We start from the raw sequence: 17889 nt of genomic DNA, 5'->3' as shown, positions 1-17889 counted from the left end.
GACGACGAAGAGGCCAAGGCGTCGCTGGTGGCCTCTCGAGAGGCCCAATCTTGGGCCGCTGAGGAGGCCTGGGAAGCTGACCGGCAGCAAGAGGCGGCGGAGGAGCGGGCTCGGGAGCTCCTGGCCTGGTGCCACTCACTGGAGGAGCAAGTGGAGCTGCGCGAGGCAGCCCTCGCGTCGATGAAGGTGGCCTCTGGTGACCCAGCAGATCTCCAGAAGCGTGAGGAGGCGCTGACGCTGGAAGCCGCCAAACGTACCCGCGAGTACGAGCGTCTGGAGACGAGTGAGCGCTTGATGACGCAGGCGGAGGATGATGTCGCTGCACGGGAAGCCCGTGTCCTGGAGGAGGTCAGACGTTGGGTGGCGATGGCGCGCTTGGACCTCGAGCGTGAGTCCGAGGAGAGGCTGGGGTTGATCCGGGCCGAGGCTGAAGGTAGGACTGCTGCCTTGAGGGCCAAGCTGGAGGAAGCGACGCGGCGGGCCGATGCTCTTCGGGACGCCCTTGAAGTAGCACAAGGGGAGTCAACCACCTCCCAGGCCGAGGTGCTCCTTCTTCGCCATCGGGTGGAGGAGGCTGAAGCCGTCGCACGCCAGAATGCGGACGAGATACGTCAGCGGCGGATCCTGGAGCATGAGCACGGCCCCATGCTCACCACGCTCCGGGAGAGAGCCAACACAGCCTTGGGAAACATCTGCGAGGCGGCTGTTGGCGAGCCGCACGCAGTCAACTACGCCAGCAACCTTCAGTTCTTCACCGACGTGGTGACGCAGCTGGAGGCGCGGTCGGTCAGGGCCGACAGGTTGGTGGAGGGGAGGAGCCGCGCCCTGCTCGGGCACACCTTTTCTCGTGTCTTCAGCCATCTCCGGAACATGGATCCCCACTTCGATTTTGACGCCGCCATCGCCCCAGTCCCCCAGGCCGTCCAAGACGACCTGGCGCACTAGGTGGAAGACAATGTGGATGCTCTTGTTAGGGCCTTCGCTTCAGACAACGACGGCGTGATCGTGGCTGCCGACGAGGGCGGTGTGGTGAACGACCCTGACGCCGCTGGCGGCGACGCAGACAGCGATGGCGAGTCCAGCGACGCCAGCAACGGTTCGGATGGTGCTCCTGAGGACGCATTGGGGGATTTATCCGACTGATCATGCATCGTTCCTGTTTCCTTACCCTGCATGAATAGAACTCAGGTTTTGGCCTGAGGGCTGTGAGAGCATTTTGGGAGGGGGAGCCCCTCATGTAAAACTTGTGTTCATCGTATTAGTAGATGTTACATTGCACATGCGCCCGCGCCAAGTGGTTGGCTAAGCGACGCGCTGGTTGGCTAGTTTACCTTCGTCCCGTGCGGGCCCTGAGGTAGCCTGTGGGAGGCTGTAGTGTCCCGAGTGTTCCCTGATCGAATCCGTAGAATCTGCAGTAAAAAACCCTCTTGAGAGGGCGCGGCGGCGGCAGTCTGGGCTGCGCACAAGCTAGGCCTGACCCGGCTCGCGAGGGGCTCACGAGGGGAGGCAGCTGAGGCGAAGTGGTAATTAAAACGCGAGAAATTGCTCGAACGAGACTAAGCACCTCTTCCCCGAACACACGCAAATCTCAAATTCGAATCCAACTTGAATCCAGCAGGGGAAAGTGACAACCAAAGAGAAAAGCAACTAAAGCAGACAAAAGGCCGCGTCCAGCACCTAATCTAGTCTTGGGCATCTTCTCACCAGCGCGGAGCTAAGTGCTGCCACTGGGCGTGGGAGGGAGCCCCAGGGCCTGAGGTCGGCATCCTTGAGACTCCGGGGCGTGTACAACCCCACTCATTATTACGTGAGAGTGTCACGGGGCGGCGAGCTTCACAGGCACTGGGCCTTCTTCACAGGTACCGGCCTTACTTCATATCGCCAGACGAGGGCCCCGCCTTGCGCCACACTCTAGTGCCATCAACGACGACCGGAAACCAGGACGCCGCCGACGGGGTAGAGCGGTCGCCAGCGGTTCCCCCGACGACCACGGGTCCTCCGCCAGGGGCAGGCCCTGAGGCACCTCCCCAGCAGAGGGCCTACCTCCTGAGAACACCTTGCTCCGAACGCCGAGGTGGTGATGTCGGATCTCGGCCCCTCTCCTGCAGCCCCCTGCGCCCTCCTCCCGAGGGGTAGGAGACTGTGGGAGCGGGGCAGCTGCTCGCTGTGGCGACCTGCACCTCCTGCGATCCATGATTAGCGTACGCCTGCTCCTGAGGAATTAGCGATACCCGATAATCGTTGCCTCCAGCGTGGCCAGTGGGACTGTCCCGGGGCTCCTGGAAGGGCTCAGCTTCTGGCGCCTCGTCCCCCCAGTTTGGGCTGAGGAGCGAGCCTTGTTCGCCTTCATGAGGGTGTCCTTGGTCTATCATGAGGGGCACGTATTCTTCTGGCGCCGTCATCCCGAAGGCCACGCCGTAGTGCTCCGCGTGCCACGCAGTCCTGCTTGACGCACCTACCGTGGGGTGGTAGCGCGGCTGTCCACTAGGGCCGTGGGTCGCGTCGAGTCCTTCTTCTTCACGGACCGGGAGCGGGGGCACCGCCGCCGCCGGTCCGGTGCCAACAGCTTCGTCGGCGTTGGGGTAGCCTTGGAGCCCGCGGGCGCGCGCGGAGCCCCCGCGCGGGCCGCCCTGGGCTTGAGATGGGAGCTGGGTGCAGAAGGGGTGAGCCCCTGAGGCGGCGAAGCCCAGGAGCTCTGCCACCCGCTCCAGTAGCACGTCGCGGCCGCCCTCCAACAGCCTGCACTGCAGCAGCTCTCGGACCACCGTGAGCGCGGCCCTCGAATTCGCCTGCTCTCGGCGGGTGTACGGTGTCGTGGTCGCGTCGTGATTGGAGGCCCTTGCTGCCGACCGTGCCTGCTGCGATGTGAGAGCTGTCGAAGCCTGTCCGCGTCGCCCGCGGCCCGCAGCGCCCTGCGGACCGCGAGCTGCCTGGGGCACGGGGTCGCCCGAGGCGAGCGGCTCTGCGCGGGCGGGCCACGCCGCCCATGGATCTGGGTTGCCCGCCTGATCGCCGGACATGGTGATGACGACGCGACGGGACACAAAGCGGTAGAAGGTGGATTCCGGCGCACCCCTACCTGGCGTGCCAAATGTCAGATTTCGGGTTCCGGCAGACCCTTGAGGTTCGAACACTGGGGTGCGCGCGGAGATTTCGCCTTCTACCTACCTGCACCCCTCCGCCTCGCTAAGATCTAAGCTATGGAAAGAACAGCACAAAAGACACATGGTTTATACTAGTTCGGGCCACCGTTGTGGTGTAATACCCTACTCCAGTGTGTGATGTGGTGGATTGCCTCTTGGGCTGATGATGATGAGCAATACAAGGAAGAACAGCCTCGCGAGGGTCTGCTCTTGGCTGGGGGGATGAACTGCTAGGAGGAGTTCAGTCGCCCTTCTCTCTCTGTGTGTGTGTGATGCTACTCGATCCGATCCTAACTAGTTTCTCTCTTGGCTTCTAGATTCTCCCTTCTTCATTGCCCCTCTACAGTGGGGGTGGCTAGTCCTATTTATAGGCAAAGGCCCTGGGCCTCTTCCCAAATATTGAGCGGGAAGGGCGCCAACAATTGGCCATTTTGAAGGGGAACATCTGGTACACTTATCCTGACTAAAGTTGGTCCTCGCCTGTCAAAGGCTCTGGTGGTGACGCTGACTTGGGCTCCACAATGACTTCCTCCCTGCCGTTGGACTGGTCTTGGTCTCGTTGCACCGAAACGGGTGCCTTTGCTTGATGCTCTCGCCTGCGCTTGCTCCCTTTGCACCAAAGAGAAAAGGAGGACACCGCGCGGCTGTCGCCCGCCTGGCGCCTTTGGTCGTCATGGCTTGCGTCACGGGCACCTCGCGAGGTACCCCGTCTTGATCTCGCCGCCTCCTCGCGAGCCAGCCTGATGAGGCCGTGCCTGAGGAAGTTCCGTGTCGTCCGCCCCGTGAGGCTTGGTCCCTCGCGAGGGTCTTGGGTCTGTGTTGATGAAGATGGGCCATGCTGGGTCCCCCTTTGAGCCACGCCGCAGGCAGGCAAGTCTGGGGACCCCCCGTTTCCAAAACGCCGACAGCAGCGTGGATGGTGAAAAAATTTGGCTCTGAGTACCAATTGTTAGCAACAGGCTAGGATATCTCTCTATTGATGAACATCACTCAGATCTGTAGCTCTAGTTTGAAATTACAAGTAGGGAGAAAGGAGGAAGAGAGTTACAAGCAAATGGGGGACTGCCGTGTCAAACTGGCCGCCCTCACAAGGAAGCTGTCCTCCTTATTTATCCTACCTCGTGGTCCATTCCTTGCCAGCGTAGCGCGTGGATGGGCGCCTGACCCTCCTGTAGGCCCCGACGTCAGTGGCTTGTTGACTGGGTCTTGGCTGCCCTGGCCGTCATCCTCTGTAACCGGCTCGGTGATGCTAACAGACTGCTCTGACAACCTACACAGAATTACAACGACGTTTAGCATGCCGCAGCGCTCTGTCTCCCGAAGTCGCGAGTGGCCAAACCCATCCATATAAAGCATCCGAGCCGGAGCTGTGAGCATCTACCTAGCGCTAGTGTAGATTTTCCTTGCGCCACACAGCTGACAGCTCCCACGGAGGCTGGGCACACGGGAATAGGGAGGAGGTGCGCACGACCGCCGGCACCGACCATGCCGGAGCCTGCCCCGGTGATCAGGCGGATCCGCAAGGAGCTGAAACAGCTCTGGATGGACCCGGCGGCGTTCTGCCGGCCCGGCGCGACGCCCGTGACGGACCTGTTTCACTGGGAGGTGATCATCGACGGCCCCCACGACAGCCCCTACGCCGGCGGCACGTTCCCCGTCGACGTCGCCTACCCCAAGGACTACCCCTTCAAGCCCATCAAGCTCACCTTCAAAACCAAGGTGAGTCGGCACTGGCCTCTAGCTGCATGCTTCCTCCAAACAAGATCGCTCGGTCGATCGGCATTTGTTTGACTGCTCGTGTTCATGCCAAACGATATCCTGACGTACGCGTCTCTGCACTGCGGGTGTACCATCCCAACATCGGCCCGGAGGGGAAGATGGCGCTGGACATCTTCGGGAGGGGGTGGTGGCCTAATCTCACGATAAGGACAGTCCTCCTGTCCGTCGTCTCCGTCCTCTACGACCCCCTGCTCGACCTCCCCGTCCGCCACGACGCCGCCCGGCTGTACAAGCGCGAGCGGGGTCTCTGATGAGAAGGCCAGGCGCTGGACCCGCAGGTACGCCTCGGCGCCGGTCGTCTCCTTCTATCCGGCGGGGATGGAGCTGTTCGAGGAGCTGCTGGATGAGGCGGCGATTAGTGGGGCAGTGGCACGCCGTCGTTCTTGCGGAGCAGGGAAATGGCGTTTCTTCGGGGGCCGCCTCCTCGGCGCCATCTAGTACGTGCATGTGTTCAGTCATGCTCATGCATGCACCGCGATGATGCTGGATAAGACTACTGAGCACAAGTTAAGTTCACCGGAAGAATGCTTGGACGATGTCCATTGAGTCTCTAGTAGTAATTCGTAATTTGTATGGAGTGGGTTGTCTCAATTACTAGTCATGTTTGGTGATCTATAATATGATCCTTATTTTATGGACGCCGATAAGTGCCACACGTATGGGCGTTAGGGAGTCCGCCCACACATTTTGTGTGGTGTATAAGAGGAACAGCCCGCACATTTACGTGTGGGCAAAATAATTAGCGCCCACACGCCTCTTTTTTCCCTCCCGATCCCTTTCACACGCGTGCGTGTGGGCGAAGTTGATAACGCCCACACGCCTGTATGTCAGGCCTCGTACCTCCTGGTCCCGCACGCCACGCGTGACGGTCACCGTGCGCCCGCAGTTGCCATGGTCCAGACCCTCGTCCATGTTCGTTTAATTGCAGTTGCCATATCGCTGAACTACGGTTGCCATGTCGGATAACTGCAGTTGCAATGGTTGCTCAACTGCAGTTGCCATGTATGGTCTGATCTAATGTAGTTGCCATGATTTCATAACTTTAGGAGTTGCCACATACTAACACTAGGCAGTTGAGAGAGTTGCCATGTGCTCACAAGCATGCTAGGGCAGTTGCCATGTAAAAAGGAAGAGTTGACATCTGCTTACGTGCACGTTAGGGCAGTTGCCATGTACATGCACGTTAGGGCAGTTGCCATGTACCATGCAAAAACATATGGCAACTCGGTAAAAGAGAGTTGTCATCTGCTTACGTGGACACTAGGCAGTTGCCGTGTACCCTGCAAAACACATGGCAAACTCGGGTAAAAAAAAGAGTTGCCACCTGCTTATAAAAGCACACTAGGGGCAGTTGCCATGTGCAGTGCAAAAACACATGGCAACTAGCAGCTTGGGTGTGGGAGAGGAGAAGGGCGTGTGGGCAAGATGCCAAATGCCCACACAGTAGCCCTTGTGTGTGCGTGCAAAGTGACGTGTGGGCGAACTGCTGAACGCCCACACACCAGCCCCTCTTGTGTGGTGAAACGGCCGTGTGGGCGACCGGCTGAACGCCCACACACCAGGCCAGTCCTACGTGGCACTAGAAACATGCCAAGATTCGTGCGTTCATGAACGGACGTGGATCCACGCATGTGGACGAGATGCAAACGCCCACACGTGTGGGCGTTAACATTTCCGCATTTTATTACTATGGGTATATATTTTAAAAGTATCCAGTAATTGTGATCTATGATCCTTATTGGCGTTGGTGTGAACGGATTCGGCTTGCCAGCTTCGTCCCTGTGCTCCCGTTCGTGCTCTCACTTAATCCTACGGCTGTCTTTTTTTTTCTAATCTAATCATCTTTCTCTCCTCCTGATTTTAAGGGAATGGGACCGAATTTTATTTTATTCCATTCAAATCAAGCCACGTAGACAGGAGCACGGATGAACACACGACGGGAAACAGGCAAGTCTCGTCCGGTGTGAACCTCCTTGTACTGCACTGAGGTGATTGCAACCAAGTTAATTGTTCTGTACGTGGAGGTTACTTTCATGCGTATGTAGGCAACTTCTGAAAAAAGAAAGTATATATGGTATTTCTGCCTTGTTCCGTATCCGTACGATGTATGATCTGGTTGGCGGGTCGCACTTGTTGACGTTTTGTCTTTTTCATTTCTTTTCTTTTGCGGTTGTCACATGAATGCGCACACACGGTCACGTAGGTGTGTGTTATATATCGTTTGGCCGTTTGGTTTTATCCATATATACACCTGATCTGCTCCGTGACAGCACTTGCATTGCACGGTTCAGCCACCCGTTTAAGCAAGCATGAACTTGGGTTTTGCACGGCGTCGTTGGCCTGATCGATAATGGCTCGGACGCAGACACCACCCGCGACACAGCATCACCAACACGTTTGCCAAAAATGAAAAGGTTTGCCGAGTACCAGGACGTGTGGGTTGAACCGAGGTGCAATTGTGGCAAAGCAGCAACAGCAAGGTACGTACCATTAGCATACATCTTCTTCCTGAAGCTTAGAGACGGCAGCAAGTTCCAACTCATCTATACTCCCTGATAGAGCTAAACAGTCATGTGTGCATCAGGAGTAAGATCAAGTTTGTGCCGGCCAGCTCTAACACGCAAATGCCTAAACATGACAAGATACCACAAGGGCCATCATGCGTCCTTGGTTCACCTTGACGATCTACGACTAAGGGCCATCACGGAGCAGATCAATCTTCAGTTTTAGTTCTCAAACCAAAGAACGGTTTTAGTTTGACGATCTACAATCAATTCACCTGGACGATCTACGACTAAGTGCAGGAATTGATTGCACGGAGCCGATTCAGCCACCCGTTCATCTATTTTCAGTTTTAGTTCTCAAACCAAAGATTTATGTTTCTTACAACCAAATCTTCTTTAAACATATTGCAATCAATTACCGCGTCAAGGTATCATCTAGGAGTAGAGTGTGGGAGCCAATTTTCAGCTATATTAACAGTTACACGTGCCAATTTTCAGCTATATATGCAAGGAGATACTACCATTTTCCGATTTACAGCCATCAGATCAAACGGAAAACACCAAAACACCACACAGCTGGTTTCCATCCATAATTTAAACAAACATTTTGTCAATTGAAATCAGGATCCAAAACAAGTATAGCGTGTTTCTGAATCTACCATATTATTATTAAAGGTTTTAGCCAAAAAGGCCAAGAGAAACGACAGCAAAATAGCTACGGAATGCCGATTAAAGCTTTGCCCGGATCTGCTTATTAGAGAAGTCCTGGGAACTTGGTTCTCTTCTTTGCTACGGCTACAACAAAACAAGTAGGATGAACAACCACTCAGCAAAGTCAGGGTGATATCAACTCAGGGTTGTTTTTCCAGGACACAGCTGCCACAAAAAAATGTGGGGAAGAAAGAACTCGTAGTTCCAATCTCGGCAGTAGTTTCAGGTTCACCGCGCTGGGAAGCTTTGTCGTCGCATGATGGCTTCACATCTCTGCTCACATGGACGGCATTTCAAGCGCCTGAAGGACATCTTTGAACTCGAAATCATGTGTTTCCTTGTTGAAACGCTCCACGAGCTTGTACCGCACATCATTCAGGTAGAACGAGTGGGCGGTCTCTAAAAGACACTTTGCCTCTGCATCGGTTAGTTTGCTGGTGAAGACAACGTCTCCTCGGACAAGCACTGTATCCTTGGTTTCTGCAAACTCTGTGAAATGAGTGACTGTATAGTAAGGGCTTGCTTGAGTTCCTCTTGCTTTGTAATCTTCAAGCCCTGTGAAGATCATGTGCGGCAGCTGGACTGCAATGTTGAACAACAGAGAATAGAGCAGTTAGCTCAAAACAAAACAAACACTGTCAATTCCCACAGGTGGGTTTGAACAAATAAATGGCCATGCAGAAAACGGTGTTTCGACACCAGCCCCTTCATTAATTTCACCAAAATTTACCGAACTTTTAGTCTCTGCAGCCTCACTGCCTTGCATTTATGGACAAGATACTAGGCATAAATATTAAGGGTATCAGACATAGAGTTACAAGTAATATACTACCCCAGCACACCCAACATTTGGATGGGGTGTTCAAAATATAATTAGTTAGTTACTGATACATCTACGTGTAAATACATCAGTACTATAAGCTATTAACTGACAGGGCCTGAAGTTAGCGTGATGATACACCATGGATGCTTGGTTCATTTGTTATGTTCAAATATATTTCTCATGAACAGTAGTTTGTCGATGTTCATTTGGTATGAGTGTGAGTACATCTACCATTCTTGAGAGGCAAACTGGCTACAGGACACTACAAATTCATGACATTTGCTCCATCACACTCCAAATTTGCAACTTCGCTAAAGCATTCTAACATTGTGTCACCCGAACACACCACCAGATTGTAATAATATTGTTTGGCTTAAAAGGAGACAGAGCAGGCAAAGTCTGCTTTATTCTCATGAGTACGGCATCTTTGAACTTGTAAACACACTGATGCGTGTTTAGTGATCTAGAGATTCAATTATTTGTGATGCCATCTATTTGGCCAAAATATGAATCAGTTAATTTCTGCGTAAATATAGATTGTTGTGCATGTCTACTTTGTGCAGCTATTAATTTGTCAAAAGAAATTACAACAAAATGGCAAAACAGACTTTTCACGCGTTTTCCCACTCCCAAGTCAGATAATGTTGTTATAGTAGGTGGAGTGCGTGTTGGCAAATTGATGCAAGCTTAAAGTTTGTCTGGCAAGCTTTGAATTTATAGTACAATAGAGTAAATACCACGGATATAGAGTGTCATGTAGCAAATTTTGCCTTAGATATCAGGTTCAAACAGCCCCATCTAGAATAAACAGATTTGTTTTCCAAGGGTTATAATAACCCGTTTCATTTACTGATAATCAACAAAACATATAATTGGACACTTGAACAATAACATGCACAGGATATTAAGAATGTCAGACTGACCAAAGCCCATTGATATGAATATTCAAAAATATATGTTTAGTAAAGAACATACTTATAGACTGTAACAAAGTTCAATTTCAATGGAAATTTGTGAGAAGGAAAGCAGTCAACAAGGCTTGTGAAAATCGAATATCTGTGGTAGAGCCGAGAAATAACCTTGCATAAACATGGTGGTATATCCACTTCCTCTCCACAAAGGAATAACAAAATATGGACTACAAAAGAAGATAATTAGTTAAGAAAATAAATAGTTTAGAAATTAATCATGGTGATGGAATCAAAACTCCAATCAACAAACAAATACCATGTAGCCGATCTTTGTTCCAAGAGACGGTAAAGCTTTGCTTTCATTGATACACCTATGTGACCTCTTCCCAGGTGGTACTAATGTTCCATGAAAAGAATAGTGACACAAAGAAATTGTACAGAAGTAATGTCAGGATGGACTCCAATGCAGTAAGCAATATGTGCAGATACAAAATAATGCTGTAATGTCAACAGCATAAGACATAAAACTTTTAGTAACTGGATGATAATTAGGCGAAGCCAAAACTTAGTTTGCTAATTTTCTGGGTTAACAGGACAATATGTGAGATTACTGGCCATCGCACTAGCCTTTCAAATACAGAAGTTCATATGGAAGATATAGGTTCCTCCCCACCCTTGATGCAAATATTGCTTGGTTTTTGCATCATATGGGACAGGATGGTCTAATATCCCACTTGTTTCTGCTATTTTCCAACCTGCGGGTTCGATTCTTTGCCCAAACAAAGGCATACAACAAACTTGTCTTGCCTTCAGGTAGGGGCATGACAGATTGTCAGATGCAAAACGTTCTATAACAACAGCTAGTGAAGCACGCAGCTCCTACCAACCCACAAATATCCATCTGCCTCCCCTCTTCTTGCTTTCCCTGCCTATCTCCACACACAATCCATCTTACCCATCCAGCCCATTAATATGCCCCGTTAATGATTTTCACCCTGAAGACTGCAACTGATATACAAGTGTACAAACAATTGGATGATATGGGCTAGTCTGTTAAGCACTGAGCAGCAATTGTGATCCAAGCACTTTTAGGGCGCAAGGCACTGAGAGCACATCTCATGGTTCCAGATTTACAAATAGCTATAATAATTTGGTTCCATTGTTTTCATCCTTAGACATCATTCAGACACATTAACTTTTTCTTGGGGACAAATACCTTAAAACCGTTTGTTATCTATACCAGTACAGAAAATGAAATTCGTGCGCTTATAGACGGCAGCCAACGGATGTGATCTCCTCAACGCTAGTACGGAGGAAAACAAAATGTACGGCAAAAGGGGAAGGGCACTGACGTCATCCCATGCCGCGACGAGGTGTTCGGGGGAGAGGCCCTTGGCGCGCTCGACGTCGAGGATGGATCCCAGCTTCTTCGGCTCCAGGGGGGTGAATCCGCTCGCGAACCGGGAGTACCCTCTCCGCGGTAGCCAGCGGGCAAGCTCGGCCGGCGCGGCGGCTGCCTCCGCCGGCAGATGTGGCGCTCGAGGGACAGGACAGCCGCCGCGTGAGGGGGCGGGGCTCCGGAGAGATCCGGCCGCCGCGGAGCGCAGGATCCGCAGAGGTAGCCGCCGCATAGCCGGAGCAGCAGGCAGGGTAGTGGTGGTGGGGTTTTTTCTTCAGATGGTGGTGGAGCGTTTCGGGATTAGCCGGAGCAACAGGAAGAAGTGAAGAACCCCTCCAGAATCGATCGATCTGCTCCGTTGCGGGGGCAGGTGCACAGAAGATTTGTGGTAAATTGCAAAATTTCCACGAGGGTATATGGGCCATCTCACGTACTGATGTTTAAAAAAAACGTACTGATGGTTTGGGTTAAAACGTTAAGAAATCAACAAAAACACAAATTAGGGCAAATGATCAAGAAATTAAGGTACAGTGGGACAAATTATGTCAAGTTTAAAAATTGAACTCTAAAAAACGGTTCATAGCGCCACATGCAAAGCCTCTTGGTGGACGTAAACAGGATTCGCAACCTTGCCATCAAGAATGCCTTTGTTACCCATGAAACCTGTCGGCGTACATGAAAAGGGCTGACGCTTATGTGCTCTGAAGATGATTTCAAGAGGATGGATTCTCTGAACGCTTCAAGTTTGACTCAACACCTCCAAGAAGGACTGTGCTGCGACGAATTCCGTCTCTTGAAGACTCTGAGTTCTCCTCTGTTGCAACAGTGAATGCACGTGTTATCGATGATGAAGACGATGCTACTTCACCACCTTCGGCGCGAATCACCACTGCATCGAGTTCGTCTGCACCGCCAAACAACACCAACGACCCTGCTGCTTCACCTACTTCTCATGGAAACGAGTAGATGCTCTATGTCTTCAAACCTTTTTGGTCCTTACTGACAAAAGGGGGAAAAGCATATGAGTTTGATAGTCTTCAAGCGGGTCCATATGGGCGATTTTATATTTTGCCTAGTGTTTACAACTCTCGCGTTTTGATACATTTTGTTCTTTGAGTTGTAACACTCAAACTCGATGGTCGTCTGCTACTTATTTGCTTTTCTGTGATGCGATGATAAATTCCGCATGTGCGACGATAAATTCCGCACTTAGATCATTTTGCAGACGTCCATTTTTCATTATGCATGTCATTATCTTCACATACTTTTCATGCATGATAAATTGTCATCATAAGTTGAAGAGGATCTCCACAAGTACAATCTGCCATGTGCGTTTGCATACCAAAAGCAAATTACTTATATGCACATCTTCAGGGGGAGCCTTTGCCACTTATGAAGACAATAATCTATCCTTTACAATTTCACATATTTTATTCCCCGTTGAAAACTTCAACTAGTTTGTCATGAATCATCAAAAAAGGGGAGATTGTAAGTGCATCTAGTGCCACCCCTAGTTGGTTTTTGGAGTATTGACGACAAACCTATTTGAGGGACTAATGTGTTTGTGAGAATTGCAGGATAACACAGGTAGAAGTCCCTCATTGATTCGGTTTTCCTACCAGAGATGACCCCTAAAAATGTACGAAGACATTGAAGTCAGAGGTGGTATGTGAAGACATTCACATTGAAGACTATGATAAGAGAAGACATCGCGTGAAGACTATGGAGCGTGAAGACTTAGCAGTTTCGTCGTTCTGTGTTTTTCTTTGTTGAGTCATAAGAACCACCGTACTGTTAAGTGGGGTCCAAGAAAACCAGTCAGAATGACTGAAGTGATGCTTAACCAAAATCCTATGTCTTCGAGTGAAGACTATGAGAGCAAATCTTGTCCAGAGTTGGATAAGTCAGCTTTGCTTGTAGCCCAAGTAAAGTTGCTGTAAGTGCATCTAGTGCCACCCCTAGTTGGTTTTGGAGTATTGACGACAAACCTAGTTGAGGGACTAATGTGTTTGTGAGAATTGCAGGATAACACAGGTAGAAGTCTCTCATTGATTTGGTTTTCCTACCAGAGATGACCCCTAAAAATGTATGAAGACATTGATGTCAAAGGTGGTATATGAAGATATTCTCATCGAAGACTATGACAAGAGAAGACATTGCATGAAGCCTATGGAGCTCGAAGACTTAGATCTATAGTAGTTCTCTTTCTTCTTTGTTGAGTCATAGGAACCACCGTACTGTTAAGTGGGGTCCAAGAGAACCAGTCAGAATAACTGAAGTGATGCTTAACCAAAACCTATGTCTTCGAGTGAAGACTATGAGAGCGAATCTTGTCCAGAGTCGGACAAGTCAGCTTTGCTTGTAGCCCAAGTAAAGTTGCCGTGTGTGTTTGAAATCTGACCGTTGAAACACGTGTCAGTTCCTTAGTGACACAGGGTCATTTCGGACAAATCAGGTCGGGTTGCCTAGTGGCTATAAATAGCCCACCCCCTACAATCATAAACGGTTGGCTGCTCAGAGTTAGAGTACGGCTTTTGTCGTTTGAGAGCAACCCACCTCGAAGTCTTTGAGAGAGAATTTCTTGCGAGGATAAAGCCCTAACCACCCAGAGCCAAAGAGTGTTAGGCATCACTTAAGTCTTCTTGTCTGTGTGATCTGAAGACTTATTACACTTGAGGACTGTGCATCCTCCAGCCGGTTAGGCGTCGCGTTTTGAGCATCCAACAGACATTGTGGATCGCCGGTGAACGAAGTCTATGAAGGTTTGGGAGTCTACCTTGAAAACTTACCAGAGTGATTGGGCGAGGTCTGTGTGACCTTAGCTCAAGGGGAATACGGTGAGGACTGGGTGTCCTGAGCTGCGTGTTCAGGACTGAGTGTCCGGGACTATGTTTCCTCAGGTTTAAATACCTAGCCGCCCTAATCAGACGTACAGTTGTCACAACAACTAGAACTGGTCCAACAAATCATTGTCTTCAACGAGTCACTGGTTTCATCCTTCCCTTCCCTTTACTTACTGTTGGTCCTGGTGAAGTCATTGTATGATTGCACTATCTTCTGTCTTCACTGAGTGACTGCTTGTTCTGATCGGCTTCATAATATCTTCCTACCTGATCCTTACTACCTAGCTGCTATTAGTCATTGTGCTTTCACTTTATTGAATACTTGACTATGGTTTGCCTAGTGTAGTCTACCTTCCGCTGCATGGTAATAGGTTTATCTCTATCGTTTGTCTTCGAAACTTCCACGTTTTGAAGACTTTCATAAAAATCGCCTATTCACCCCCCCCCCTCTAGTCGATATAACGCACTCTCAATTGGTATCAGAGCAAGGTACTCCCTTGTTCTGTGTGATTCGGTTTAACCACCTGGAATTTTAGCTATGTCGACTGCAGGGATAATTAAAGTCTCCGCTACGTGCCCCGTCTTTGATGGAACTGAATATCCCTATTGGAAGAATAAGATGCGCATGCATTGTAACGCCCCGAGACCGATGTGCCAGGTGTCGTTCAGTTATTCGTTGTTGTTGTCTTGTCATTGGCTTGCGTGTTGCATTTCATCATGTCATCATGTGCATTGCATCATCATGTTTTCAAAAACTTGCATCCGTCCCGGTCTCCTCGTTCCTTCCGTTGTCCGTTCTGAGCCCAACCACACTTGCACGCGCCCGCGGCACATCCGAAATATTATTTTATTAGTGGCCGGAAAATGTTCTCGGAATGGGTTGAAAGTTGCCATGCGGTGTCGTTTTGTTGTCAGTAGACCGCCTGCCAAGTTTCATCGCATTCGGAGTCCGTTTGACGTCCCAACGGATAAATATAGCGGCAATAGTAGCCGGTCTAACGTCGGACATTTTCGGTCTCCGGAAACAGTCGCCGGGCCTCCCTCTCTTCTCTTCTCTCAGCTCGAGACCGTCTGCACAGCCCACCTAGTCCATCCTCCTTCCCCTCTTCGCTTTCGGAGTTGCCCGATGCGATCGCGCGGTCCGAAACCCTCTCTGCATAGTGCATCGAACCCCTCACGCGAGCGCCCGAAAGCTGTCCCGGACCCGACTCGACAGTCGTTACCGCTGTGTCTGGATCATCCCCAAACATCTGCAAAATATCTTCGTTTTATTATTCGGGCTATCTAACCTATTTATTTACGACCGCCCGATTATAATCGGACGGACCGGATTAGTCCCTACCTAGTCCCCTGCCTATATAATCAGACCAAATCCCTAATTTCTAGGGATCCTCCCGAGCGCCGCCACTCTTCCTGTCTCCTCCTCATCGGGATCCTCCCGATCCAAAAAAAATCACCTCGCAGCCCGCTTCTATCCAGATCTGCCCGAACGGCCCGCGAGGCCCAGCTGAGCACCCCCTGCCGGCCTCCCTTCTACCACCGAACCGGGCCGAGCCCATGGTGAGCTGCCTCCCAGCGCCTACCACTGTTGGGCTTGCCCCAGATTCAGCCCGTCATGTGTTTTTTTTTCAGCGCCTGAATTTTTCCTATTATTCCTGAGACTGCCAGTTTTACAGTTTAGTCCCCCTAGTTCATGCATTTAATAACTCACTAACCGTGCATCGGATTAAAATGTTTTATATATGAAACTTGATCAGAATTTTGTGTAGATTAAGAATATCCAACTTTCATCTATGTTTATAATGTTTAAAATGCTGTTTGCATTAATTTGCCCCTATGCCATGTTGAAATGATTTTATTCATAACTAAATAACCGTAGCTCCAAATCTAACAAACTTTATATGTAAATGGGGTAGGATTTTGCCTAGTTTAACATGGTGCACTCATTTTGCATGTTTAAAAAAAACTATAAAATTATGTTTAGGGCAGAACAGTACCAAACCTAATATATGCATATGAGGAGTTTCTGGAATTGTTGTTCGTTGCTTCCGGCCTCATTTAAACTTGACTAGATAGGTAGTTTTACTTTGCTTCACCCTCTTGCCATGTTAACCAACATTTAATATTGTTGAGTACATAAACGAGATCAAACTAAATAACGTGTCGTGGTGTTTCATCAATAAGCAACTCGTTGTGTATTGAGCTCCACTTAATTTGTAGTGTTGTTTGTTGCACTTTGCCATGCCATGCCTCATTAAACCGGACATGCATCATACTTGATTGTGCATCATGCCATGTTGATGTGCTGGTTGTTTACTATGTTGTTTGCTTCTTTCCGGTGTTGCTTCTTTGGGTTGGTTCCGATAACGTCGAGGTTGTGAGGATCCATTCGTCTACGTCCGTTTGTCTTCTTCATGGACTCGTTCTTCTTCCTTGCGGGATTTCAGGCAAGATGATCATACCCTCGAAATCACTACTATCTTTGCTATGCTAGTTTGCTCGCTCTTTTGCTATGCCATTGCTACGATGCCTACCACTTGCTTGTCAGCCACCCAAATTGCCATGTTCAGCCTCTAACCCACCAATGTCCTAGCAAACCGTTGATTGGCTATGTTACCGCTTTGCTCAGCCCCTCTTATAGCGTTGTTAGTTGCAGGTGAAGATTGAAGTTTGTTCCTCGTTGGAACATGGAGATGTTGTTCCTTGTTGGAATATTTATTTACTTGTTGGGATATCACAATATATCTTACTTAATTAATGCATCTATATACTTGGTAAAGGGTGGAAGGCTCGGCCTTATGCCTGGTGTTTTGTTCCACTCTTGCCGCCCTAGTTTCCGTCATATCGGTGTTATGTTCCCGGATTTTGCGTTCCTTACGCGGTTGGGCTATTATGGGAACCCCTTGACAGTTCGCCTTAAGTAAAGCTTTTCCAGCAATGCCCAACATTGGTTTTACCATTTACCACCTAGCCTTTTCTTTTCCCTTGGGAGTCGCGCTCCTGAGGGTCATCATTATTTTACCCCCCGGGCCAGTGCTCCTCTGAGTGTTGGTCCAAACTAGAGTCCTGTGCAGCGCCCCCTCGGGGAAACTCGAGGTTTGGTTTTAGTTGTATGGAGCGCTCATCTGAGTGTGCCCTGAGAAAGAGATATGTGCAGCTCCTATCGGGATTTGTCGGCACATTCGGGCGGTGTTGCTGGTTTAGTTTTACCCTGTCGAAATGTCTTGTTGTACCGGGATACCGAGTCTGATCGGAACGTCTCGGGAGGAGGTCTATTCCTTCGTTGACCGTGAGAGCTTGTGATGGGCTAAGTTGGGACACCCCTGTAGGGTATTATCTTTCGAAAGCCGTGCCCGTGGTTATGGGCAGATGGGAATTTGTTAACATCCGGTTGTAGAAAACCCGAAGTTGACCTTAATTAAAATACATCAACCATGTGTGTAACCGTGATGGTCTCTTTCCGGCGGAGTCCGGGAAGTGAACACGGTGTTGGAGTTATGTTTGACGTAGGTTGCTCTAGGATCACTTCTTGATCGCTACTAGCTTCACGACTGTGCCTTGCTTCTCTTCTCGCTCTCTTTTGCGATTGTAGCCACCATATATGCTAGTCGCTTGCTGCAGCTCCACCTCATTACTCCATCCTTCCTATGAGCTTAAATAGTCTTGATCTCGCGGGTGCGAGATTGCTGAGTCCCCGTGGCTCACAGATACTTCAAAACCAGCTTGCAGGTGCCGTTGAGTCCGTGCAAATGACGCAACCAAGCTCAGGAGGAGCT

At 50.0% G+C, this 17889-nt stretch overlaps 1 protein-coding gene and 1 pseudogene across 1 annotated transcript; one reads left to right on the top strand and one right to left on the bottom strand.

Annotated features, from left to right (window-relative positions):
• The first annotated feature begins 4568 nt into the window (after nt 1-4568).
• Nucleotides 4569-5556, top strand: LOC119319547 (annotated as a pseudogene).
• Nucleotides 5557-8006: 2450 nt separating this feature from the next.
• On the bottom strand, nt 8007-11626 carry LOC119317684. Its single transcript, XM_037592168.1, has 4 exons — nt 11224-11626; nt 10188-10267; nt 10040-10098; nt 8007-8719 (listed from the first exon to the last, which is right to left on the bottom strand). The coding sequence occupies exons 1-4, from the start codon at nt 11500-11502 to the stop codon at nt 8415-8417; spliced, it is 723 nt and encodes a 240-aa protein (XP_037448065.1). The 5' UTR covers nt 11503-11626; the 3' UTR covers nt 8007-8414.
• Nucleotides 11627-17889: the final 6263 nt, after the last annotated feature.

The sequence above is a fragment of the Triticum dicoccoides genome, chromosome 6A (assembly GCF_002162155.2).
Source record: "Triticum dicoccoides isolate Atlit2015 ecotype Zavitan chromosome 6A, WEW_v2.0, whole genome shotgun sequence".
Taxonomy (NCBI): Eukaryota; Viridiplantae; Streptophyta; class Magnoliopsida; order Poales; family Poaceae; genus Triticum; species Triticum dicoccoides.
This window is presented reverse-complemented; position numbering and strand designations above follow the sequence as displayed.

Bases quoted from the DNA above. Each gene is read 5' to 3' on its own strand.
- LOC119317684 (XM_037592168.1), bottom strand. From the start codon at position 11,502: ATGCGGCGGCTACCTCTGCGGATCCTGCGCTCCGCGGCGGCCGGATCT. The intron at 10,099-10,187 runs GTATTTGTTTGT...CTTCTTTTGTAG, and splicing joins GAACAAAGATCGGCTACATG to TCCATATTTTGTTATTCCTT. The intron at 8,720-10,039 runs GTTATTTCTCGG...TCAACATTGCAG, and splicing joins TACCACCATGTTTATGCAAG to TCCAGCTGCCGCACATGATC.